Source organism: Peromyscus californicus, unplaced genomic scaffold (genome assembly GCF_007827085.1).
Source record: "Peromyscus californicus insignis strain IS unplaced genomic scaffold, ASM782708v3 Scaffold_13__1_contigs__length_99412109, whole genome shotgun sequence".
Classification (NCBI taxonomy): Eukaryota; Metazoa; Chordata; class Mammalia; order Rodentia; family Cricetidae; genus Peromyscus; species Peromyscus californicus.
This window is the reverse complement of record NW_026294424.1, coordinates 80,204,531-80,231,793: the sequence shown is the minus strand read 5'-3', so window position 1 is coordinate 80,231,793 and position 27,263 is coordinate 80,204,531. Positions and strand designations below refer to the sequence as shown.

Here is a 27,263-nt window from a genome sequence, read left to right as displayed (position 1 = left end):
TTAGCTGTTTTGGTGGGGTTATGGGGCCTTCTCTGAATCAATACATTCAGGCATTCAGCCAAAATATTTTGTAGAGGCAAGTATGTAGAGACATGCTCTGGTGAATGCTATAATGGTAACAGAAGAGTGAGCATATTTATTGTTATTTTACAAGGGATTCTACTGAGTGAAACATATAGAATAGGTTTTCCATATGCTTCTCGGTTTGTGAATGTACACAGGCTAGGTAACAGGATTACAGTGCAGGGTGACCTAAGATACAGAGGCCATGGGCAAGTTGGCCAGATACCTTACAACACATTTCAAGATGATCTATGCAGGAGGATCTGGTGATAGAGGGAAAAATGTGTACTGGGCTATTTTACTCTGGTAATACACAATCATGTGCTAACTGTGAAGCTCACCAAACTAGCTGCAAATATTCTGAGAAACAAGGTCTTCTTCCATCCAGATCACGACAAGAAGCTCTAGGAGTCCCCTGCTTCTTTTCTCCATGCCAGGTTAAGTTCCCTGTGGTTCAGAGTTTCTTTCTGAGCCAAGACTGTAGATGCCTTGTGCTCAGTTTCCTTTTATAAGACCATTGTTTTATTTTTTGACAGCTTGAGACATGTGTATGATATGTATTGATCAAACACCAGCTCCCCCCTCCATTTTTCCCACTACCCCACACTGTTTTTCACTCCCATCTTCAGAAGTTCACTTTTGAAACCCAGTTGAATTCACTTACTCATATTGTCAGTATGTGGATGGGTATAAAGTCATCTCCTGGAGCATGATTACCCCTCTCAAGACTGGAGCTTCTCACTCTTCCTCCCTAGCAACCATCACCTACCAATAAGTCCTCAGGTAGACATGGGACTTCAAGTATCCCCCCATCCATTCTGGGATTATGGCTGATTTAATCTTCTGGGGGTTTTGTGCATCCAGCCACAGTCTGTGACTCATATGTGTAATGGTTCTGTAATGTCCAGAGAATGTTGTTCTGACAAAGCCATCCACTACTTCCAGCCCTTACACCCAGTGTGTGCAATCTCAACACATCCTTTTATACTTTGGCCCTTCCTAGAACATGCTAGTAGAATGGCTTTTTTTCACTTTCACAGGTTTTTTGGCTTTGCCAAAGTGATGACTGAAAAAGGTTACTACTTCTCATGAAATTCTTGCAAACTTGTAGTCAAGGAGTTTATGCTTTATTGCAAATATACTATAAAACATTTGACACACAGTTTAAGTTGGTGAATTTTATGTACATAAGTACATTTAAGAACATTATTACAAAATTTTTTGATTCATTCTATGGAAGAAATAATGATCAGCTGTGTAAATTAATATGCTTTCCATTTTGTTTAGAGGAGAATTCAGAAAGCAGTCACATTACTCCTCTCACTGCTACTGAGAGACATTTTATAGACCATTGTAGTATCTATGCATCACAGATGATTGAACATGCAGTCATCAGCTCCTGGCTTATTGAAAACACTTCATCATAAAAGAGACATTAAACACACTCATGTAAAAAGATAGCAAATAAAATTAGCCTTCTCTATTTTGTCCTTCAATATGCTGATGGTTGTTCAGTTACCAGCTTTAATCAATGCAAGTTATATATTAACTTCTGGGCTAATTTCTTCTTAGATAAAAGTGCAAGTAGTGACAGAAGGAAACACACTGTGAACAGAAGGACTTTGATTTCCCAGGATGCCTGTGAAGTGGATGTCTGTTCTGCTCCTGCTGCAGATGAGTTGCTACTTCAGATATGGGAATTGTGGGAAGGTGTTGGTATGGCCAATGGAATACAGTCACTGGATGAATTTAAAGATAATACTGGATGAACTTGTACAAAGGGGTCATGAAGTGACTGTTCTGAGACCTTCGTCTTCTATCTTTCTCGATCCCAAAAAACCATCTGGTCTTAAATATGAAACATTTCCTACAGCTTCCAATAATGATGAAGTAGAAAAGTTTTTTACCCAATGGGTCAATATGTGGGTATATGATGTGCCAAAAGACACATGTTGGAGATATTACCCATCGATGAACATAATGTTTGGGCAATTTTCTGATTTGTGGTTAAAGCTTTGTAGAGAAGCAGTTTCGAACAAACAACTTATATCAAAACTACAGAAATCCAAGTTTGATGTTGTTCTTTCAGATGCTATTGGTCCCTGTGGTGAGCTGATAGCTGAGTTACTCCAAGTACCCTTTGTGTACAGTCTTCGCTTTGGTAATGGCTACGCAATAGAAAAGTACAGTGGGGGACTTATATTCCCTCCCTCCTATGTACCTATTGTTTTGTCAGGGTTAAGTGGCCAAATGACATTCATGGAGAGGGTAGAAAATATGATATGTTTGCTTTACTTTGACTTTTTCTATGAGTCATTTCCTGCTAAGGATTGGGATCCATTTTTCAGTGAAATTTTAGGTAAGTTGTGTCTCTCATCAGCAGGTGAGGGCCTACCTTTCGTTGCTCTTAAAGACATTCTTAGGTGTAAGTATGTCTTTCATGCTGAAATGATTAAATGAAATATAATATTGCACAACAATTTCACTACAACATCATGTTCAAACCTCCATTTTAAAGACCTAAACTACTGATGCTTGGATCTAACTATATTTGGTTGGTATTGTTGGCAGTCATGATCTCCTAGTTTAAGAAAGAAAGACACAATTAAACAAGAGCAAAAGTTTCTATTCTCATGCTTTCTGAAAACTTTCCAGATAATATTTGTAAATATTTCTACAAAGAAATACATATTATGGCATTGCTAATACAAATGAAAAGTAGAGATAGATGCCAGAAATTCTTCCAGGTATAGCCCTCTTAGGAAAGGAAGAGTCAAGGGATAGCTTATTTGTTGTAGAAACTAACATGATTCCTGTAAAAGTCGTGTCCATAATTATGCTGGGACAGCTTGACTCTAGAGCCAAAATGCTCCTTTATATTTGTATCTGCTTTTCTGAAGCTTTAGAAAAGAACAAAATGCATGGCAGATACATAGGGACTTCATGGATTATATAATGAATAGGATTGCTGAATTATTGAGGTGACATTAGCATTTCATCTCAGTTTACCTTTAATATACATATTATGTAAGCCACAAATATGCATTGTACATAAAGTAAATATATTTGTTTCATGAATGATCGCTTTGTTTCTTTGTGTAAAATTATTCCAACACTTTTCAGACAATATATATTTTATTCACGTGGCAATATTTTCTTTACTATTTTGCTCTTCCATCTTCAACTCATTTCTCTATTTAGGAACACCTACTACTATGGTTGACACAATGAAGAAAGCAGAAATGTGGCTCATTCGGTCCTACTGGGATTTAGAGTTTCCTCGCCCATCTTTACCAAACATTGAGTTTGTTGGCGGACTCCACTGCAAACCTGCCAAACCCTTGTCTAAGGTAAGGACAACTTTTTAGTTTAGTTTTGTTTCATTTTGCTTCAGTAAAAATGGTTCTACACCATTCTTTTAGTTTTTCTTCCAGTGAGAAAGAATCAGAAGTGGGGAAAAACATCCTGCCAAATGGATGCTCAAGGTTAAAACAGCCACAAATTTATGCATTTTCTTCCATTTATGGAATAACAGGAGAACCTTGGGGAAACAACTTAATTCAGTGCTATAAAAAAGTGATGCATATTCATAAAAAAACTGTCAAGTGATTAACATACATCTCAATAAGTTCTTGATATGCAGAGAAACAACATAGCGACGTTCCTGCCTAAACCAAACCCATTTTGAAAGACAGACTATACTTAATGAAAATTGAATGGAATATATTTAAGGAAGTGATTATAATCTAAAGAGACCATTGAATAGAAATAATAAAACACATCCTAAAATCACTGATTTGAAAAACAAAACAAAACAAAAGGATAAGGATAAGATAATATAGGAAGATAAGAAATTAGGACTGCATGTGTTGTTTAGCAAGAAGATATAGACAACAGGGGCTTTTGATAAACATATTATTTAAAAGTTCACAATAGGTAAGTGGTTAAAATGTTAATTAGGCCATTAAGACCACAAAGAAAGGAAGTGAACTGAGAAGAAGTAAGGCCCTCCGGATAAGTGAGACAGTTGATTAGCTTAGACTGTTTGGGAGAATGTGGTGGTATTGTGTTCCCCAAAATATTGTGCACCCTAATAAACTTATCTGGGATCAGAGACAGAACAGCCACTAGATACAAAGGCTAGAAAATGGTGGCACTCATACCTTTAATCCTAGCGTTTCAGAGGTAAAAATCACTCTGGATCTCTGTGAGTTCAAGGCCACATTGGAAACAGCCAGGCATGGTGACACACGCCTTTAATTCCAGAAAGGGAGTCTTTAATCCCAGGGAGTGATGGTAGAAAGGAAAGATATATAAGGTGTGAAGACCAGAAACAAGAAGCATTTGGCTGGTTAAGCTTTCAGGCTTTTGAGCAGCACAGTTCAGCTGAGAGTCATTGGGATATAAGGACACAGAGGCTTCCAGTCTGATGAAACAAGATCAGCTGAGAAGTTGGCCAGAACTGTTAAGATTCCTGCTACAGGGGGCACCCAGGCAGTGGCACCAGGACCTGTCCTTAGTACATGAGCTGACTGTTTGGAACCTAGGGCCTATGCAGGGACACTTTGCTCAGCTTGGGAGGAGGGGAATGGACCTGCCTTGACTGGACTGAATCTACCAGGTTGAGCTAAATCCCCAGGGGAGTCCTTGCCTTGGAGGATATGAGAATGGGGGGTGGGTTGGGGGGAGGAGGAGGGAGGACAGAGGAATCCATGGCTGATATGTAAAATTAAATTAAATTATAAAATAAAAAAATCAGATTTCCTTTAAAATTAAAAAAAAAGCACCTTCAAGGTGCAGTTCCCTGCGTTGGGTTGCACAGAAGTAAGACTGGAAATAAAGAACCTGTAGAAGGCTGCTATTGCAGTTTAGACAGCAAAAATGTGAGCATAGAATAGAATACTCATAGATCTCAGTACATCTTATCAGAGTCTAATAGTACCAAGATCATATGGACTTTGGGAGAAAGACTGACACCAGTGAAACTAAGTATCTCAGCTTCTAAGTGGGTAATGCCAAGTTAATGTTGAGTATTTCTGTCATGGAAATTTTTGTTGTTACTGTTAGACTGCGACAACATTCCTGACAGAACAAACCACAGTACCAAATGATTTATATTGGTCATGAACTCGGAAGTTTCAGGACTCAGCTCTGTTGGTGCTGGTCCTAGATTAAGGCAGACCCTATTGGGGGCAGAAGTGTATGGAAGGACTGTCCATACCATGAAGGAAGTAGAGCATTAGTTGGACTGCCCCCAACACAGAAAACAATTACCTGATGGAGTCAAGTAGGCTTCCCTTCATAAAATTTCCAAAACTCCCCAAAGTGTAATGACCAGCAGCCAAAGGATTTACCAGTGAGCATGAAGGGAGACATTTGCATTCAAACCATAATGATTTACTAAAACTAGTAATTATCTTACATTTGAAGAAACTTTATATTTACTTCCTCAAAAATAATGAGAATTTTAACACATTCTCAGGCAGTGTCCTAAAAGATATATACCATATATACTTAGTGTTGCTAGAGTTTTCCTGCCTGGCCCACAATCAAGACAACTCTCTCTCACCCGCCAGTCCCAAGCCGCTCAAACCCGATCAAGTAAACACAGACACTTATATTGGTTTCAAACTGTATGGCCGTGGCAGGCTTCTTGCTAACTGTTCTTACAGCTTAAATTAATCCAATTCTATTAATCTATACCTTGCCACGTGGCTTGTGGCTTACCGGTACTTTACATCTTCCTTATCCTGATGGCGGCTCGCAGTGTCTCCCCCACCAGCTTCCTGTTCTCTCAATTTTCCTCTCTGTTAGTCCCGCCTATACTTCCTGCCTGGCCACTGCCAATCAGTGATTTATTCATTGACCAATCAGCAACACATTTGACATACAGACCATCCCACAGCACCTCCCCTTATCTTTTCTTAAAAAGGAAGGTTTTAACCTTTACACATCTCCAAAGTCAGCTTGGTATATTTGGGAATTTGGGCGTAGCTTCTCTTACTACTTCCTGCTGGAGGGGGGCGCTGTATCTTCTGGGGAAACAAAGAAAATTTTAGGATCATGGAGTAGTCCGTGAGGCTGTATCATCTGAGCCAGTTGTCTTGAAACGGTTCTGGATGTTGGATCATCTGGGCCATGGTGTCATCGGAGACCTTTCAGGGGGTCTTGGCTGGTCAAACCTGATGTATCTTACTCTGGAACAAATCCATAGCCTCTTGCTTTCTGTGGAAACAAAAGAGACTCTTTTCCAAAGCAACATATCCTTACATCTAAATTTTGAAGTCAAAGTATCTTTAAAATATACATACTGGTTTAACTCAGCTTCCTTTATAATCAAATATCTCTCTGTAGTTAAGAATCCCAAAGACAACACAATCCAGACTCTCTGTGTAATAGTCATCTCTACGTGGCTTATTTTTTATATTAATTTTACTGTCTCTTTAAAGACTTTATTTTTTAAAACCATGTATTTGTTTCTATACTGTATATATCACCTTTTTTTGTCTCTTTTAAGCCTACGTATATTTTACACACATTTTAAACTATTACATCTGAATCTCTCTTATTGTGAATCTATTGTTTTAAGCTGCAGCAGCTCTGGCTGCTGGCTCCGCCCACCTCAGCTTCCCAACATGGCGGCGGTATGCTTACCGCCAGCTCTGGGAACTATCGTGGGTCTATATGCTTTTATCCAAGCAGCATGTAGCCCAGAAACCTCTTTTTTTGTTTTGTACTAGCAAAGGCTAAATCCACAATGTAGCTTAATGTGCCATTTGCAGAGGCCTCATTCCCGCCATACGGCGGCAGGTCGAGCGCACACACCAGCAACCCGCCAGTAGCTCAAACCGGCAGCTGCCGCTCATTTGAGAGAGACAATTAGGAAGCTATTTTTAGGTCCGTTTTAGAATCTTTTTTTTTTAGTTTTTAGGTGGAAACTCTTGCCCCACGTTGGGCGCCATTTGTTGCTTGAGTTTTCCTGCCTGGCCCACAGTCAAGACAACTCTCTCTCACCCGCCAGTCCCAAGCCGCTCAAACCCGATCAAGTAAACACAGACACTTATATTGGTTTCAAACTGTATGGCCGTGGCAGGCTTCTTGCTAACTGTTCTTACAGCTTAAATTAATCCATTTCTATTAATCTATATCTTGCCACGTGGCTTGTGGCTTACCGGTACTTTACATCTTCCTTATCCTGATGGCGGCTCGCAGTGTCTCCCCCCCCAGCTTCCTGTTCTCTCAATTTTCCTCTCTGTTAGTTCCGCCTATACTTCCTGCCTGGCCACTGCCAATCAGTGATTTATTCATTGACCAATCAGCAACACATTTGACATACAGACCATCCCACAGCAACTTAGGAAAGTAAATGTATAAATTTTGGAAACAGGATGGAAAAAGTGCAAACCTGAAATGTAACCTGTCAAGATTCTTCAACAGTATCTTAGCATAAGCAAAAGACCATTTTTCAATATCGTGAATTTTTGGCTTCAATTACTTTACAAGAAAACTCAACATTTCCTTGCTTTCAGTCTACTAAAATTAATGCACTACTCACTTGAGATCTCACAGTTTTGTAGCTTAAGGTATAAAAGGGATCATTTACTCTATTGACACAGATTTTTTTGTTTGTTTTTCTTTGTCATTACACACACACACACAGAGAGAGAGAGAGAGAGAGAGAGAGAGAGAGAGAGAGAGAGAGAGACAGAGAGACAGAGAGACAGAGAGACAGAGAGACAGAGAGACAGAGAGAACACATAATACAATGTTTGAGTCCATTGAGTGTTGCTCAATTGCACACGTTTTTAAGGAGCAGATCTATTGGTATTAGATAATGAGTTTGGGGCTCATTCTTTGGGAAGCCTGATGATGGTTTTTCTGTCTTATGCCAGATTACAGGAGACCAGTAAAACTTCATTGGGGAATGGAGTCCTGGCATCACAGCTCCTTGCCAGAATAACCACAGAAAAAAAATATATACTGCACATGAACATCTAGTTATTCTTACCACCTGCTTATGAAAACAGTAACTAGATGTAAATTATCCAATCATTCTGACATAATATCTCATATGAAATGAACATCACAGTTTGTAAGACAAATTGTTAAATGGTCTTATAATTAAAAAACTCAGAGCAAGATATTGGGGTTAAAACCGAGCGATCAGAGGAATAGGACAAGCCACAGCCAACCTCACCTTACCAGCCCTCAGCCTTCAAAGAGATCTACTTCCTGTATACCCACTCCTATGCCTTTCCATTCTGCCATATCATTTCCTCTCTCCACCCAGCTACATCACCTCCTGTCTGTCTGCACAGGCCTCCAGACCTCTATTGTTGCTAAAGTTTTCCTGCCTGGCCCACAGTCAGGACAAATCTCTGATACCCGCCAGTCCCACAGCCATTCAGACCCAACCAAATAAACACAGAGCCTTATATTGGTTACAAACTGTATGGCTGTGTCAGGCTTCTTGCTAACTGTTCTTACAGCTTAAATTAATCCATTTCCATTAATCTATACCTTGCCACATGGCTCGTGGCTTACCGGCATCTTCACATGCGGCTTGTCATCATGGCGGCTGGCAGTGTCTCTCTCACCCAGCTTCCTGTTCTCTCCATTCTCCTCTCTGTTAGTCCCACCTATACTTCCTGCCTGGCCACTGCCAATCAGTGATTTATTCATTGACCAATCAGCAACACATTTGACATACAGACCATCCCACAGCACCTCCCCTTTTCTTTTCTTAAAAAGGAAGGTTTTAACCTTTACACATCTCCAAAGTCAGCTTGGTATATTTGGGAATTTGGGCGTAGCTTCTCTTACTACTTCCTGCTGGAAGGGGGCGCTGTATCTTCTGGGGAAACAAAGAAAATTTTAGGATCATGGAGTAGTCCGTGAGGCTGTATCATCTGAGCCAGTTGTCTTGAAACGGTTCTGGATGTTGGATCATCTGGGCCATGGTGTCATCGGAGACCTTTCAGGGGGTCTTGGCTGGTCAAACCTGATGTATCTTAATCTGGAACAAATCCATAGCCTCTGGCTTTCTGTAGAAACAAAAGCAGAGACTCTTTTCCAAAGCAACATATCCTTACATCCAAATTTTGAAGTCAAAGTATCTTTAAAATATACATACTGGTTTAACTCAGCTTCCTTTACAATCAAATATCTCTCTGTAGTTAAGAATTCCAAAGACAACACAATCCAGACTCTCTGTGTAATAGTCATCTCTACGTGGCTTATTTTTTATATTAATTTTACTGTCTCTTTAAAGACTTTATTTTTTAAAACGATGTATTTGTTTCTATACTGTATATATCACCTTTTTTTTTTTTTTTTTTTTGGTTACAAACTGTATGGCCGTGGCAGGCTTCTTGCTAACTGTTCTTACAGCTTAAATTAATCCATTTCCATTAATCTATACCTTGCCACATGGCTCGTGGCTTACCGGCATCTTCACATGCGGCTTGTCATCATGGCGGCTGGCAGTGTCTCTCTCACCCAGCTTCCTGTTCTCTCCATTCTCCTCTCTGTTAGTCCCGCCTATACTTCCTGCCTGGCCACTGCCAATCAGTGATTTATTCATTGACCAATCAGCAACACATTTGACATACAGACCATCCCACAGCACTCTATGGTTGGTGCTGGGATTAAAGGCATGTGTCATCATGCCTGGCTCTGTTCCCCAGTGTGGCCTTGAACTCACAGAGATCCGGATGGATCTCTGCTTCCCAAATGCTAAGAATAAAGGCATGTGCTACCATTGCCTGACTTCCATGTTTAATATAGTCGCTGGCTTTTTCCTCTGATCCTCAGATAAGCTTTATTAGGGTACACAATATATTGGGGGACACAATATATCACCACAACAGTTGTAAAACAGTTATAGAGAGTAAGCTTTCTTTAATGACATATAGTATGATAGCCAAAGAATTGTTCATTTTTATATCACCAGCAACCACATAACATGAAAGTATTTTCATTTATTTTTAACTTGTGTGTGATTTATGTGTGTGCATATATACTACTGTGTATGCATGTGGAGAGAGGGACATCATGGCATATGTACAAATGTTAGAGTCAAATTCAAGGAGTCTTGTTTGTCTTCTAGCATGTGGGTTACAGGATCAAATTCAGGTCATCAGACTTGGTAGCAAAAATCCTCCTAACTGAGTCACCTCACTGACCATGGAAATAGTTTTAAATAGTTAACATTTAACAGTAGTTTTGAATGTTAATCATCTAGACTATACACAGTAGTTTTCCATGATCAAAGGATGATTCCATACATGTGTAGGTTTTGTACATTTTATCCTGTACTTGAAGGATTCCTCGATTCCCATTAAGAGAAATGGGCAGTGTTATTAGTATTAGAACAAGGGAAAGAAGATAAGAAAAACAATGTGTAACAATGCAATGATCATAATTGGTTATAACAACCGTTGTTATTATGTTTCACAAACAAGATTTTAACCTAAGTTATATATTCTAAACTTTGTCTTATTCTGTGTTAAAATTTCTGTATTTAGTCTGAAAAGCTGGCTCAGCAGGCAAAAGACTAAACTAAAGGTCTGATAACTTGAGTTTCACCCATGGAAATAAACGTAAATGGTGGAAAGGAAAAACTTCTGATGATTGTTTTTTTGTCTTCTGCCCTTCTCATGGTTACTGTCACACACACACACACACACACACACACACACACACACACACACACACACACGCACACACACACACACACACTACATACACACACACATGAACACACACTAAGTAGAAATAAATGTTAAAATTTATATTTTTCTTTTCCACAATTACCTGCATTTCCATCACTTATCAAATGCTTTTGTGAATTCTTTCCTGAAAAAATAAATCAGAAATTTATCAATTGTATCAAGTGTCTTTGCAATACTTATATATGAATAATACATAGTATATGTATCTGAACTATATAAAGTAAAATTAATTTGTGTATAATCAATATGTATCATGATTTTATAAATAATAAAAATACCTTCTTCAAACAAAATCAAAAAATAATTATACAGATTGAATATACAAATATTACATTTTAATTGTTTTATCAGAATCCTTTAATACCCTAAATCAACAAGGATGCAAGGTAACTTACATACATATATGTCATAGCAATAAATTGTTTTATATCACTGTCCTTATTTACATTAAATCACCACTGGTCACAGGAAATGAAGAAAAGGGAAAAATCACATTATCTATAGGTTAAGAAATAAATGTAAATGAGGATTACAACTTTCTGATCACCTCATATGATGGACATATTGCAATTTTAATTTTTTCAGAACATAATATTTGGAATACTTGTTGCTCAAAGATGGGAATATATATAGTGCTGCTCCCCATGAATGATTAAGACAGCAATGATTGTCTTTTGTGTGCTTGACCAGGGGTACTTATCAGTCCTATAATACTTCATTTTTCTCCTAGTTTAATGGCAATTTAAATAGAGTTTCATCTGCTGTTGATTTTTGGTAGTAAAACAATTTCTGTATCCACAGGAAATGGAAGAGTTTGCACAGAGCTCTGGGGAACATGGTGTGGTGGTATTTTCTCTGGGGTCGATGATCAGAAACATAACACAAGAACGAGCCAACACAATTGCATCAGCCCTGGCACAGATTCCACAAAAGGTAAGATGGTGCCCTCATGGAAGGCAATTATCTACTGAGTTTATTAACATCTGGAAAGGTCTGACACTGGAAGGATCCTTTATGTAAAATGAAGTATTATGATTTGCTGTAGCTAGAGTTTTCCTGCCTGGCCCACAGTCAGGATAAATCTCTCTCACCTGCCAGCCCCACAGCTGCTCAAACCCGACCAAGTAAACACAGAGACTTATATTGGTTACAAACTGTATGGCCGTGGCAGGCTTCTTGCTAACTGTTCTTACAGCTTAAATTAATCCATTTCCATTAATCTATACCTTGCCACGTGGCTTGTGGCTTACCGGTACTTTACATCTTCCTTGTCCTGATGGCAGCTGGCAGTGTCTCCCCCACCCAGCTTCCTGTTCTCTCTATTCTCCTCTCTGTTAGTCCCACCTATACTTCCTGCCTGGCCACTGCCAATCAGTGATTTATTCATTGACCAATCAGCAACACATTTGACATACAGACCATCCCACAGCACTTCCCGTTTTCTTTTCTTAAAAAGGAAGGTTTTAACCTTTACACATCTCCAAAGTCAGCTTGGTATATTTGGGAATTTGGGCGTAGCTTCTCTTACTACTTCCTGCTGGAGGGGGGCGCTGTATCTTATGGGGACACAAAGAATATTTTAGGGTTATGGAGTAGTCCATGAGGGTGTATCGTCTGAGCCAGTTGCCTTGAAACGGTTCTGGATGTTGGATCATCTGGGCCATGGTGTCATCAGAGACCTTTTAGGTGGTCTTGGCTGGTCAAACCTGATGTATCTTAATCTGGAACAAATCCATAGCCTCTGGCTTTCTGTGGAAACAAAAGCAGAGCCTCCTTCCCAAAGCAACATATCCTTACATCCAAATTTTGAAGTCAAGGTACCTTTAAAATATACATTTTGGCATAACTCAACAGCTTTTGTAATCAAATGGTTTTTTTTAGTTACGAATATCAAAGAGAACATAATCCAGATTCTCTGTGTGGTAGCCATCTTTACGTGGCTTATTTTTTTATATCAGCTTGAGCCTATTGCTTTGAACTGCAGCCTTCTAAGCCTGAAACGGCGCTGGCACTGCTGGCTCTGCCTACTTCAGCTTCCCAACATGGCGGTGATACGTTTTCTGCCAGCTCTGGGAGCCATCAACTCTCAGAAATAGTGGGTCTATGCTTCTATCAAAGCAGCGTGTAGCCCAGAAACCTCTTTTTTTTGTTTTGTTTTGTACTAGCAAAGGCTAAATCCACCACACAGCTTAATGCACCACTTGCAGAGGCCTCATTCCCACCATACTGCAGGTCGAGCATGCACGCACGCTAGGAACCCGCCAGTAGCTCAAACCAGCAGCTGCCGCTAACTTGAAAGAGACAACTAGGAACTGTTTTTAGCTCTGTTTTAGAATCTTTTTTCTCAGGTTTTAGGTGGAAACTCTTGCCCCACGTTGGACGCCATTTGTAGCTTGAGTTTTCCTGCCTGGCCCACAGTCAGGATAAATCTCTCTCACCTGCCAGCCCCACAGCTGCTCAAACCCGACCAAGTAAACACAGAGACTTATATTGGTTACAAACTGTATGGCCGTGGCAGGCTTCTTGCTAACTGTTCTTACAGCTTAAATTAATCCATTTCCATTAATCTATACCTTGCCACGTGACTTGTGGCTTACCGGTACTTTACATCTTCCTTGTCCTGATGGCGGCTGGCAGTGTCTCCCCCACCCACTTCCTGTTCTCTCTATTCTCCTCTCTGTTAGTCCCGCCTATAATTTGCCTGAAAATAAAGTCAGTTAAAAAATAAAGATAAATATAGCAGATTCTACAGAATATGTTTTTGATTGACAAAAACATTGACATAAACATCGTGATCACAGAGAAGCATGGTGAGTGAGGACAGTTTAAACTTTTCTATTCTGATGATACTATAAGCAAAATAAAAAAAAAAAAACCTCAATAGTCACTTACTCCTTTTTCTTGAGCCTTGTTCAAATCTAGACATTTAATGGAAATGAAATTTTATTTAATAACTTTATTGGCAGATATTGAAAAATGTCTGTGGTATAGCATATAGTAGACTTCTAGACTTGTAGTAGCATCTAGACTTCCCAGGTAACCCTTCCCTCTTTATGAGATTTCTGGACTAGGGTTGCTTAGTTACCATTCAGAAGACTTTTCAGAGAAAGGGAGAAGAAGGTTAGCACCTCAGTCCTTTTGTACCATGTTCATTCAGAAAATCAGAAGGAAGAATTGACCTTTCTAGGACCTGCCAAAACCCCTAACAGGAAGATGTAAAAGAGAGGGTGGAGTGGTCCCTGTCCTTATGATGAACCATGCATAATCAAACATCGTTCATGGAACTATGTCTCTAACCCGGTAGAGTAAAATGTCTGTCACTTAGGAACAAATGGGGAAATAAGAGATAGTCCAATAGAAATAAGGTTGATGCCAGAAAAGGTCCAGCTGGCTCTCTTCATAAGGTATATGAAGATAATTTACCACAGCTGAACTTTAATATGGAGTAGTTAGGAACTAGACTTTTAGCTTTCTATCACATGAAGTCTTCCTGCAATTGCTTGTGCTGGTTTTCCTTGAGATCCTGAAGTTAAGTTTAAACATCTTGCAGCAAACAGACATTAAACAAGTAGGTGGAGCTCCAATTTATGAGGGTAGTTTGGGATTTCTAAAATTAGCACCCTTTGTGTGGTCTGGCTTTAGAATTGCTTTGGATTTCAAAAAGCATATTAACCTCGAAGTGTTGTGCAATCTATCATATGGAACCAACGTGGCACTATTAAGATTTTGTTCTTTTTTCTACAACTACTATCACTTATGAGCAGCAAACCAGCTTCCTTTTCTATATGAAAGGAATACTCTGTCTCACTGACAGTAATGTGACTCATGTGATGAGATGCTCTACACTTCTTATGATTCCTAAGTAAAACCAATTTCCCACCAAGAGATAAGGAATATTAGATTTTATTTCTTGTTTGTTAAAAAAAAAATATGTCAAAGTCACTCTCTGTGGTTGCTATTTTCACGGTAGAGTCAGCACCTTCTGAATATGCAGAAGGGTGCAAGCAAGTGTGTGGACCTTTATGTCCTGTGGAAATGCTCTGCCAGCAACCACATCACTGGCAGTTAGTGGACAATTTAAACATCTACACTCTGTGAGATCATTGTCAGGATAGGACGGACAGATGACTCATTCTCTGATTCTCCATGATGACACCTTTTCCAAAAAACCTCTAAACAGAGAAAATTGTGAATATGGAATAGTCTCAAAAAATAATAATAATTAAAAAATGCCAAATTCTATTAAAATAACATAGGACAGATGACTATAAGTAAAATCTTGGGTTATTTTAAATTGGCATGAAATTAGAAATGGGAAATTAGAAGTATTATAGCAAATACACATAAAGTTTAATCATTCTTCCTTGTACCTGAATTATGACCACATAAACTTTTCTTAAATACATTCACATTTCATTAACTCTCTCATGTATGTATGTAACTGCACATGGAAAAATCATGATGACATCCAACTGACTAAGTATAAAGAGAAACACAATCGATGTTGTCATACTCTGTCTCACTTTTTTGATAGTTCTTATTGTTTAAAGTCTCTTTTCCTGGTTTCCAACACCTGGGCTGTGAACGGTATTTAGCTAAGCACCATATAACTTTTTAAATACTATGTTTTAAGTTTTGAATCCTGGTATAAATTATTATCCAATCTCTAACAGGTTCTTTGGAGATTTGAGGGCAAGAAACCAGACACATTAGGACCCAATACTAGGGTGTTCAAGTGGATGCCTCAGAATGATCTTTTAGGTAAGACTCTGGGAAACAAATACTGAAAACATGAGAGTCACAGACTATAGTGCAATAGGAAGCAAACTGATTCTTTTTAGAAAACACAAAAATAAAACCAATTTTAAAATATTGATTTTTAACTTGAAAGAAAATGAAATATGAGCTGACATTGTATTTTTCTATTCCAGAAACAATGTGTGCATTGTAAAAGCAACTGCCTCTTACAGAGAGCATTTTGTACATACCTTGGATTCAATTTTATACCTGTCCCCTTTTCTAAAATAGGAATTTTTCAAAAACCACTAAGAAACAACAGTCCTTTTTAATTATCAATGACAATATTTTCCATCAGAAAAAATTCACAATGTTTATTATAAAACAATATAACACTCTGATTACATGGTTGTCCTGGATGCCTTAAAAAGCCTTGTATCAGGCTTAGTAAATGTGTTAGTTATTATTGATCTTTTGTGAAATATTTCAATTTTGAGAAAATCATACATAAGTGCTATATTTACATCATTTTCAGCCTTCTCTCTCCCTCCTTCATCTCCTGCTTTGCCCCCTACCATCTCACCATCCCACTGAGTCCATTTATTGTTCCTTGTTAAATACATGTGTTTAGGGCTGACCATGGATTATTGGATAATATATCAGGGGGTTCACACTGGAGAAACTTGGCTCTTCCATCATGGCAGCCATTGATTGTCCATATCTTTTCCTCTAGGAACAGGACTCTGTGAAACTTCCCCCAACTATGTTGGCAGGTCCACTGGTACTGTCATTGAGAAGGTCTTATTTAGGCAACCACATTGTCAAGATTTCATGGATGCACCATCACTATAATATCTCCAAAACACTTTCTTCCACCAGGTATCCTGGTCCTCTGGCTCTTACACTCTTCTCACACCTTTTCCAAAATATTTCCACAGCCTTTGATTTAGAAGTTTAGCTGCTGTCGCTGGGCAGTGGTGGCGCACGCCTTTAGTCCCAGCACTTGGGAGGCAGAGGCAGGCGGATCTCTGTGAGTTCGAGGCTAGCCTGGTCTCCAAAGCGAGTTCCAGGAAAGGAGCAAAACTACACAGAGAAACCCTGTTTCGAAAAACCAAAAAAAAAAAAAAAATAGAAGTTTAGCTGCTGTAAGTATACTGATTGATCTTGGGCATCCAATGTTCATTTATTCTCATCATTTTGACCAGCTGTGGATCTCGGCAGTATTGTCCACTTGCTGCAATGGAAGCATTTGGATGAGGTGTGAGAGCTACACTTATCTTGGTTATAAGGATAAGTGTTTAGAATGTAGTTAGAAATTATACTTGTTTTGGAAAATGGCAGTAGGAGGTTTTCCTTTGGGGTCTATGATCTCTCCAGACATGGATAGTTGATTAGGTTTACAATACCACGCATGAATTTCTTACTTCTGAGCTGACCTCAAACCTAATTAGACAACCCTTGGTTAATCCTAAGATAAAAATACCACAATTTTGCCATTATTGATATCTTGCCATGTCAGTCATTGCTAAAATTCATAGATTTGAAAGCTGATAGGACTATTGATTACATTTCTCCCTAGAGATCTTATGTAGCATGCTCTAATACTATGAAAGTCCTTAGAGAGGAAGTTTCCAAGTCAATTGCATGTCAATTCCTCCAGGTCCTATGCCTGAAGAGTATAATGTCTTCATCAATAGGTGCTGTGGGATGTTGTTCTGTATGCTGTGAATATGTGTTGCTCTGAATGGTTGATAAATAAAATGCTGATTGACCAGTAGGCAGGCAGGAAGTATAGGCGGGGCAAGCAGAGAGGAGAATTCTGGGAAGAAGAACAGCAGAGTCAGGAGTCGCCAGCCAGACACAGAGGAAGCAAGATGTCAAGGCAGAACTGAGAAAAGGTACCAAGCCATGTGGCTAGACATATTTAAAAATTATGGGTTAACTTAAGTGTAATAGCTAGTCAGTAATAAGCCTAAGCAAATGGCCAAGCAGTTATTATTAATATAAGCCTCTGTGTGTTTACTTGGGGGATGTGAGTGGGAGAATTTGTCCTGATCACCGGCTGGCCAGGACACAGAAATCTTCCAATTACAAATAGAGTCTTATCTTCAAGTTCTGGGAAGCAGTCAAGGACAATGGCTAGGGTCTATATTGTTTGGGAAGAGTCCTGGACACAGACCATCCCCCCCACAACCAACAACTGATAGTGAAGTTTTCCATTTCTGGCACTGGATATTTTGATAACAGTCTATGGTTCCTGAGACTGCCAGCATCACCACACTCGGCAAAACTTCTTCCAACCCTACCCTCTCCACACACACATGTACACACATGAGTATGTATGTACTGATAAGCAAGCCTACACAACAATGTCTCCCTGTTGATTCCTCATGCACCTTTGGTTCCATTTGTTACCTTGGGAAGAGGTAATGGAAGGAAGAAGCAAGAGAGAGATAGTTGGCACTAAGAACATATGAACTCCTTAAGTCAGTAAGTTATAACAAACACATGGCATCCTTAGACATTCACTTCCTTCCATCTGGTATGTACTCTGTGTGTTCAACTGAAAATCACTTCCCATCGTTCTAGTGTCATCTCATGCCACATCTGTCATTAATCTCTCAACTAATTCTTCTGCAAACCCTAGCATCACATTTAAAAGAAAAGAGTAGTTGCAGCTCTCTCCTTTACACTACTGTGTACCTGGGTGATTTTTGCTCTGGGATATTAAAGGAATTTAAGGAATTCAACTTAATTTTTATGTTAAAAAATACCCTGCCCCTTTGATCACTTTATTATAGATTTTTACTTATATCTAAGAGTTGCATTTAATATGTTTTCTGTTGTTCTTCTGATCCTAGGTCATCCAAAAACTAAAGCTTTTGTAACTCATGGTGGAGCCAACGGTATTTATGAGGCGATCCATCATGGGATCCCCATGGTTGGCATCCCTTTATTTGCGGAACAACATGATAATGTTGCTCACATGGTGGCCAAAGGAGCAGCTGTTGCAGTTGACTTTCATACAATGACAAGTGCAGATCTGCTTAATGCACTGAAGGCAGTCGTTAACAACCCTTCGTGAGTATAACCGTCTATCTATTTATTTGTCTTGTATCGGAACCTGGGACTTTACACATGCATGCTGAGCAACTATTCTGTCACTGAGCTATGCCACTAGCCTATTTAATATAGATCATTTCTCACCAGAAGGTCCAGAGAGCAGCAATTAACCTAAAGAAACAATGATACATACAAAGACCTACATTGGATAGTGAGGGAATGTCAATGTGTTTGCTCATTACTTTATTTTAGACAGAGTCTGGATTTAACTTGACGTCTTCCTCTTTCGTCCTATAAAGTTCTAGAATAAAAAATACGTGCCAACACCCTAGACCAAAGTACTTCAAAATTGATTTACTAAAAAAATTATCAGAGATTTAATTTTAGAATAATACAGTTTTATTTGTTAAAATACCTACTGGTAGTTGAAATTGTAGTAGAGTGAAGCAAGTGAACCCAGCCACCATTTTTCTTTTACTTAAAAAAAATCTCCTCAAAATGGCTTTTTGTTAACCAGTAGGATAACATTAATCTCTAATTCCAATTATATTTAATTTTACAAATTTGTATTCGCCAATATTTGATTCTATTGCTGATCTGTGGTGAAAAATAGAGCTTTGATTTTTATTCAATTAATAACATCAAAAAAGAGGATTCTAGTTATAAATAGTGCATATCTTTAGATTTTTAAGTTGTGGTTGCCTTGTTTAGAAGAATTACGTAATTTTTAAAAATTCATTTGAAAGAAAGAATTTGGCAAATTGCTGTTCAATTGCCAAATATCTTACACAATAATGATTTTCTTTCCAAAATACTTCAGAACCTTAAATCAAATTATGCTTCTTCATTATAGTCTTTCTTTCACCAACAATATTACACATTTATTTCATGCATAAAAATTTTGTTTAGAACTGTAATGGAGGAGAAAGGAAGAAAGAAAGGAAGAAAGAAAGAAAGAAAGAAAGAAAGAAAGAAAGAAAGAAAGAAAGAGAAAGAAAGGGAAAAAGGAAGGAAGGAAAAAAAGGAAGGAAGGAGGGAAGGAAGGACGGAAGGAAGGAAGAAAAAGAAAGGAATGAAGAAAGAAAGGGAAGAAGGTAGGGAGGAAGGAAGGAGAGAGAAAAAGAGAAGGAGAGGAAAGAAAGAAAGAAAGAAAGAAAGAAAGAAAGAAAGAAAGAAAGAAAGAAAGAAAGAAAGAAAGAAAGAAATTGTAACTGGGCAGAGGTGGTGTATGCCTTTAATTCCAGCACTCAGGAGGCAGAGGCAGGTGGATTTCTGTGAGTTTGGGGCCTGCCTGGTCTACAAAGCAAGTTTCAGGACAACTAGGCCTGCTACACAGAGGAACCCTGTCTGAACACCCCCCCCCCCCGCCCGAGGAGAGAGAGAGACAGAGAGAGACAGACAGACAGACAGACAGAGACAGAGATGGAGAGAGACAGAGAGAGAGAGAGAGAGAGAGAGAGAGAGAGAGACAGAGACAGAGACAGAGACAGAGACAGAGACAGACAGACAGACAGACAGAGATGGAGAGAGACAGAGAGAGAGACAGAGAGAGAGAGAAAGAGTGGTGACAAAAGAACAACAGATACATTTTAAAGCAAGTTAACTCAATTTGAACAAATTTTAGCTATTCTAATAAGCACTTTGTGAAACACATTTTCTGTTTACGGTTTTTGAAAAATAATATTTTTCTTGATGATTAGGTAAAAATTCTCTTGTGTGGATACTTGCCTACATTTCTAATCCTTAATAGACATAATGATGGTACTAGATGAAGTTGATTTCTTAAATAGATGATACATTTTGAAGGTTCATGACACATAGTGTATTAGTCTTGAGTAAACTGTGCAACATCCTTATTATAGGCCTCATGTCCTGTATAACAAAAATACATTACTATTTCTGCCTTTGTATGAAAAACATTGTCTTCTCTCTGTGTATATATGGCTGCATTTCTCTAATATATTATAAATAACAAGAAAGGAGGTTGCCTGCATTGCCATTGGTACTCTGTTATGATACAGCATGTTAAGCTTTAAACTTGATGAGACATGTCCTTAAATAGACCCCTTTCCCATGTATCCTGGTCTGAAATCATTTCACCACTAGAATCAAATATCTCTTTAATGTTTCAGTGTAAAATATTGAATAGACTCAATATTGAAATGTCACAGCATGTAAAAGAAAAGCATGAAGAGTAATTGCAATAATTTACTCTAATTCCAGTTTACAGTAAGAATGATTCACAGTGTTCCTAGAGTCAAAAACATTTTCCTACAAATAAAGGAAAATATAGTTTTATTATTTCCATCTAACAGTTAACAACTAGAATGAGAAATTTATGAAAAGAAATTAGTAAATTTCTTTTACTAAGAAGAAGATAGTAAATGAACAATCATTGCATATCTATGTTTATAATCAATAAGCACTGATAAGTGGTCAATACCAGTTCTTCATCAATCCCAACTCCTTATCAACTTTGCCCAGATATGGATTACAGTTAAAATGGCATGCATTGGCTGTGCATCTCCAAATTGTTCTTCTGTTCTGAATTCTTCATACTAGCTACACTAGTATTTGTTTTCTAAGTGACTCATGTTTCAAAACTTCAAAGGATAGCTCAGTTTGATTTTGTTTATTTTGCTTTGGGGTGTTAACTGGGTCCAATCTCTTATTTATGAATATTTACTTTTCCTAGCATTTCTCTTATTGTTTAAATCCTGTGTGTTGAAGAGTTCTAGCTGATACATTATTTAATAAGAGCTTTACTGTGATGAACACATACTTTTCTATATACTTCCATATGATCTTTATGATACACATAAATTTATACACATATGTTTTCACCTTCATTCTGTAAGTCAATGCCCATCATATCTCCCATTAGCTATAAAGAGAATGTGATGTGGTTGTCAACCATTCACCATGACCAGCCTATGAAGCCCCTGGACAGAGCCGTCTTCTGGATTGAGTTTGTCATGCGCCACAAAGGGGCCAAGCATCTGAAGCCACTTGCCTATAACCTCAGCTGGTACCAGTACCACTCTCTGGATGTGGTTGGATTCCTACTCGCCTGTGTGGCAGCCTTGGCTTTCCTTGCTGTAAAGTGCTGCTTCATTGTTTACCGATTCTTTGTAAAGACTGGGAAGAAAAAAAAGGAATAGAGTTCTTTAAGAATGAAGGCAAGACTCTTCCATTCAGTTCTAGCACTGTGTATCAGGTACTTCTTGTTTTAGGAGATATAGGGCTATTTGACTTATCTATATATTTTACTCCTTAAAAAATAAGAAATTAACCATTTAAAATACTTATTTCCTCATATAACTCATTTTGTGCTGATTTATTGATGTGATAATCCTGAGAACAATAACCATGGACACACCATATTGTTTATGGGAGAAGATTAGGAAGCCTGAAGTTTTTATTATGAATTTTTCAGAGATATCATTTTTAAAATAAAGTGGAATGAAATGAACTACCAATGTCTGTCAAAAAAATTATCTATTTAAAAAGTGACAAGGCAGATTTTATTTAAACTGCCAAAGTAGAGAACAGAGGCTTTGAGATACAACGAACCCAATACTATAAGAAAAAAAGATGATATTATAGAAACAAACATGAAGGGCAGCAAGATGTTTCAACTAGTAGGGGCATGGGTCACACAAACCTGTCAACCTGAGTTCAAGCCCCAGAATCCACAGATTGTGAAAGGAGAGATTCAACATCACAGATTGTCCTGTGCCTTAAATCTGTGTCTCTGCACACACATGGCCATGTGCCCATATACACATAGCATACACACACATACACACTCATACACCACCACCACTATCAACATTACCAACAATAACAATGAATATAAAGTGAATTTCAAAGAACATTAAAACATGAGTAGAGGGAATAAAGAAATATGAATTAAAAAGGAGTCCTGGAGTTCATGGAGAATTACAAAAGTAGGTGGAAAATTAATTTATGTGTCCTGGTAAGAGGGAAAAAGAATGTACAACTCACAGTTTCACATAAATACAGATGCATGCACATAAACATTGAAAATTAAATCACCTTTAAAGACAGAATACAACTGGAATCCAGGATAACTTGCTCTAGGTACATTGTTAATCAAGTCCTGTGTGCTACGTGAACTTGGAAATACATCTTTCTTAAAAACAAAATACCTTGCCAAGAATTTTTGTTATTTATTACACCAACTCAAGATTTTTCCTAATGCATTTCCCACAGATCTTCACAGTTGATGGCTTCTGGCAGGGGTGTGGGGAATGATTCAGTTACCTTCAGAGAGCATGCCACTGGGAGTGTGACCATGCCCCAATGACTGAATGGACAGCACAGATTGCACTTGGTGTATTTTGGGGGTAGAACACTGGGGAGGGTGCATGGACCTGGGAGGACTGGAAGGAGAGTGTGATAGGGGTGTCTTGTGTGAAATTCCCAAATAATCAATAAAAATATTAATATTACACTGGAGAAAAATTAGATCACCTGATACATTTTTGGTTAAATAAACGGAAGCCATTATACTGCATGGTGCCTTAACTATTCTTTTCATTGAATAGCTCTGTGCAATTGGACAGTACGAAAAGGCACAGTGGAAGATGGTCTGCTTAGCTCAGGACAATAGCTGAGTACCCCATGCTTAATTGAGTCTGCTTAGTGTTATAGCACATTTCTGTTCTGTGGCAACAAGGTGACCTGTACCTTCCCGTTATTCACCTAGCTAGTCATTTCTAGCTGCTTTGCTACCCAGAACAAGTATGTGAAAAACACAAACTTTTACACTTTTACTTCTTTTGCTTTAACAACATACGATAATAATTACAAGAAGGAATAAATAGTCAAGATTGAATGGAAATTTATGGAAAATTTTGATATCGTAGCATCTTTGCCAGAGAGAATAGCTTAAATAGTAAAAGGTTCTCAGGACCTGACCTACAATATCTACAATTAGAATTTTCCTTCTCAGGGCATAGTCTGCAAAGCAGAGCACAGTGAAGATAGACCACAACTGAACAGCATTTCTTTTGCTCAATAAAGATCATAAAGTTGGATAGGGGATGTAATTATCACTTTTGATACATGGAAAAGATTTCTACAGTATTCTTCAATGCAAAACTTAACATGATTATTAATAATATTAGATGTGATAATAATGTAAGGAAATAAGTAAAGGATTTTTTTTACTGAACTCAAAATATAAGAGAATCAATTAGATACAGCCTTCTTGTAATCACTGTGCAAAATCAAAGTTGAAGCTACTTTCAAAATTTACACAGCAAATTAATGTTAAATGGTGCTCTTTTCCGTTACCTTACTTTAAGAATGAGACTGACCACGGAAATCTTTGTTTGTACAAGCCCATAATAATCTTTGTTTTACATACTTTATAATTCACCTCAACCTTCCCATTGCTGTGACCCTTTAATACAGTTCTCATGTTGTAGCAACACCAACTATAATTCATTGCTACTTCATTTTCACAGCTCTGCATTTTGGAAGTTTTTCAATAACATAAACATTTCCCTTCATAGCAACACGAGTAATGTTGAAAATTTCACTTATAGGTTTCCTAGTAGTGCTTACATAGTTGTTATTAATTTGTTATTAATATTTAATCTTATCATTATCTCACATGTGTTATTGAACAAACTTAAGGAGATAACATTTTGACTATTCTGGCAAGGGGGACGATATTCCAATGACATACACCCCTGCTACTTCTTTTGGCTATTAAAACTCTTCAAACAATAGACTCCAAGGAAGTCTGTTTCCCCAGGAATCTCATGCTGGGAGAAAGAAAAGGCTGAGTTCTTGATGCCAGCTAGTGGGCAAGCTTTTCTCTTGGGAAGAAACTTCACAGAGTTCTGGCAAATTTTCAGACAACCTTACAAAAGAGACTAGAGCCAGTGAGACAGTGATCAAAGATGAGCAAGCCCACTCCGTTGGAAGGCTCCTTTTGGATGCTTATTTCATGCCCTGTATATACCTAAATCTCTTAAGTACTCCCAGATGGACTGGGCAGGTAGGGTAGAGGCTACTGGAACTATATGCTCATCTTTCCAGTGTGACCACATCAAATAAAGTTCCTTCCCCTTCTCATCATTACTTTTCTCTTTCATTGGTTTATATAGGACAGGTTGCTAAGCTTAGATTTTTAAGATAGCAGGGGCCCAATCTTTGTGCCTAACCACTTTTATAACAGTTTCTGAAAGTCAGTGAAATTTGAAAGTGCTGCAGTTGAAACCATAGAAAAATATACTTTCATTACGTAATGAGTCTTACAGAAATTTGTGAGTAAGAAATCAGGAAAATTAAGACTCAGTAGCCAGGTGTATAAATGGATATTCCACAATTACCTGCTCAGTAAGACACTGGAGAACAAACAGTTATTATAAGGTTGATAAGACTCAGTGGGTATTACATACACATATATTCAATGACAATAATTATTAAAAAAAGATCATGGATTCCAGATGGATTGGGAGGAGGGGGAAAAGGTTGGAGGAGAAACATGAAGAGCTGGAGATGATTCCAAAACGCTATATACATAAATGAAGTTTTCAAAAAATAAAAAAAATCCCTAAAAACAAATAGAAAAAATTAATTGAAGAGTTTTGACTCAAATATTTTGTTTTATTTTTATTGTATTTTATTGCAATAAAATTTATTGCACTTTTGAAATAATGCTATAATTATATAATTTCTCCCTTTCCTCTTCTCCCACCAAGCTCTCCCATAGAACCTTCCCTACTATCCTTCAAATTCATGGGCTCTTTTTCACTAATTGTGTGTGTGTGTGTGTGTGTGTGTGTGTGTGTGTGTGTGTGTGCGTGTGTGTGTGTGTACATATTCCTAAATATAACCAGCTCAATCCATATAATGTTATTTGTATTAATGTTTTCAGGACTAACCTTCTGGCACTGGACAATCATTTGGTGTGCTCTTCCTTGGGAAGACCACCTTCTCCCACTCCCAGCTTTCTTTGGTTGCCTATAATTCTTAATGTAGGATGTGGATTTTCTCCAGACACTTTGGCATGTCCGTTAGTGTCCTTGTTCAGCTCACACTTGAGCAGTCATGTTAGTAAAATTTTATGGGTGTAGCTTCTGATATTACTAGGTGACACAATCTCACAGCAAACTCGATGCTCCCAGATGTAATGCTGTTAAGCCTTGACAGGATAGAGTAAAATCTTAAAAGTTTACCCTATCTTCAAATACCTGCAGTCATTATTTCATAGCTGAGAATACTTTGCAAAATGAATGAAGAACAAGGAAACTAAATTAAAAGGACCTCTTCTGTAGAAAGAGGTATGTTTTAATAACTCAAAGAAAGACTGAAGTATCAACAAATCAAGAGGACATTCAGGTAGGCAAATAATACTTAAAACTAATTGATGTAAGAATTCCTAATGCTAACATCAAGGAAAAAGCAGATAATGCTGATTTATTTGGACTATATATTGAATATTTTATCATACAACTAAATTGACAAATTCAAATAAGCAATAGACCAAAAGAACAAAAATAATTTATTACATGTTCTTTCAATATGTTGATGTATTTTTAATTATTTTATTATATTAATGTATGATACATGCATTTCTGTTCTCCATTTATGTGCAGTATCCAAAGAAGCCAGAAGATCCCCTGGAACTGGAGTTACAGACAGGCATAAGCTGCAACGTGGATACAAGGAATTGAACTCAGGACCTCTGGAAGAGCAGCCAATGCTCTTAACTACCAAGCCGTCTCTCCAAGCTCTGTAGATGTATTTTTAAAGAGGGAAGAAACCTATCAAACTACAGTGTCCAGAAGCAAAATAAGATTTTAAAAGGTCTAAAAGCTGAATTTCCAGTGTACATTTATTTTATTTTTAATTAAAATATAATTACATCATTACCTCCAACCCTTCCCATGTTCTCCTCTAAGATCCATGACCCCATTAGGCACAAAATAATTTTTTATCTTTACAGCTGAATAGTATTTCACAGTGTATATGTACCACACTTTCACTATTCATTCATCAGTTGAAGGATATTTAGGCTGTTTTTATTTCCTAGTACAAATAGAGTGGCAATGGACACAGCTGAGCAAGTGTCTGTGGAGTAGGATATCACTTTTCTATTGCTTTGACAAAACTTACAGAGGCAACTTATATATAAAAGAGTTTATTTTGACTTATAGTTCCAGGAGGTCAAAGTCTATAATGGTGGGACACCATGGAAAGGCAGCAGACATGGTGGCCAAAACAGGAAGCTGAAAGCTCCCATTTTAACTACAAGTACAAGCAAAGAGAGAAAACTCAAAGTAAGGCAAGGTTTTTTTCTCTCAAAGCCCATCTCTAATAACATACTTCCTCCAGCAAAGCTACACATTCTAAGCATCCCCAAATGGTACCACCAAATGGGGGACAAGTATTCAAATACATGAGTTTGTGGGAGGGCACATGGGATCATTCTCATTCAAACCACCAGAGATGTGGAATCCTTTGAACACATAGGAAGGAGCAGTATGACTGGGTCATGTGATGTATCTTTAGCTTTTTGAGAATTCTCCACGCTGATTTCCAGGGTGATTGCACATTTGCAATCCCAGCATTGAACATGGGTTTCCCTTTCCTCACGTGCTCACCAGTGTTTGTTGTCTGTTGTTT

General features: G+C 38.0%; 1 protein-coding gene across 1 annotated transcript; it reads left to right on the top strand.

Annotated features, from left to right (window-relative positions):
* The first annotated feature begins 1,698 nt into the window (after nt 1-1,698).
* LOC128108926 (UDP-glucuronosyltransferase 2B7-like) lies at nt 1,699-21,757 on the top strand. Its single transcript, XM_052735933.1, has 6 exons — nt 1,699-2,422; nt 3,265-3,413; nt 11,598-11,729; nt 15,470-15,557; nt 18,395-18,614; nt 21,481-21,757. The coding sequence occupies exons 1-6, from the start codon at nt 1,699-1,701 to the stop codon at nt 21,755-21,757; spliced, it is 1,590 nt and encodes a 529-aa protein (XP_052591893.1).
* The last annotated feature ends 5,506 nt before the right edge of the window (nt 21,758-27,263 follow it).

Coding starts and splice junctions, on each gene's coding strand:
- LOC128108926 (XM_052735933.1), top strand. CDS start 1,699: ATGCCTGTGAAGTGGATGTCTGTTCTGCTCCTGCTGCAGATGAGTTGC. Junction 15,558..18,394: donor GCCTCAGAATGATCTTTTAG/GTAAGACTCTGG, acceptor TTCTGATCCTAG/GTCATCCAAAAACTAAAGCT. Junction 18,615..21,480: donor GCAGTCGTTAACAACCCTTC/GTGAGTATAACC, acceptor ATCTCCCATTAG/CTATAAAGAGAATGTGATGT.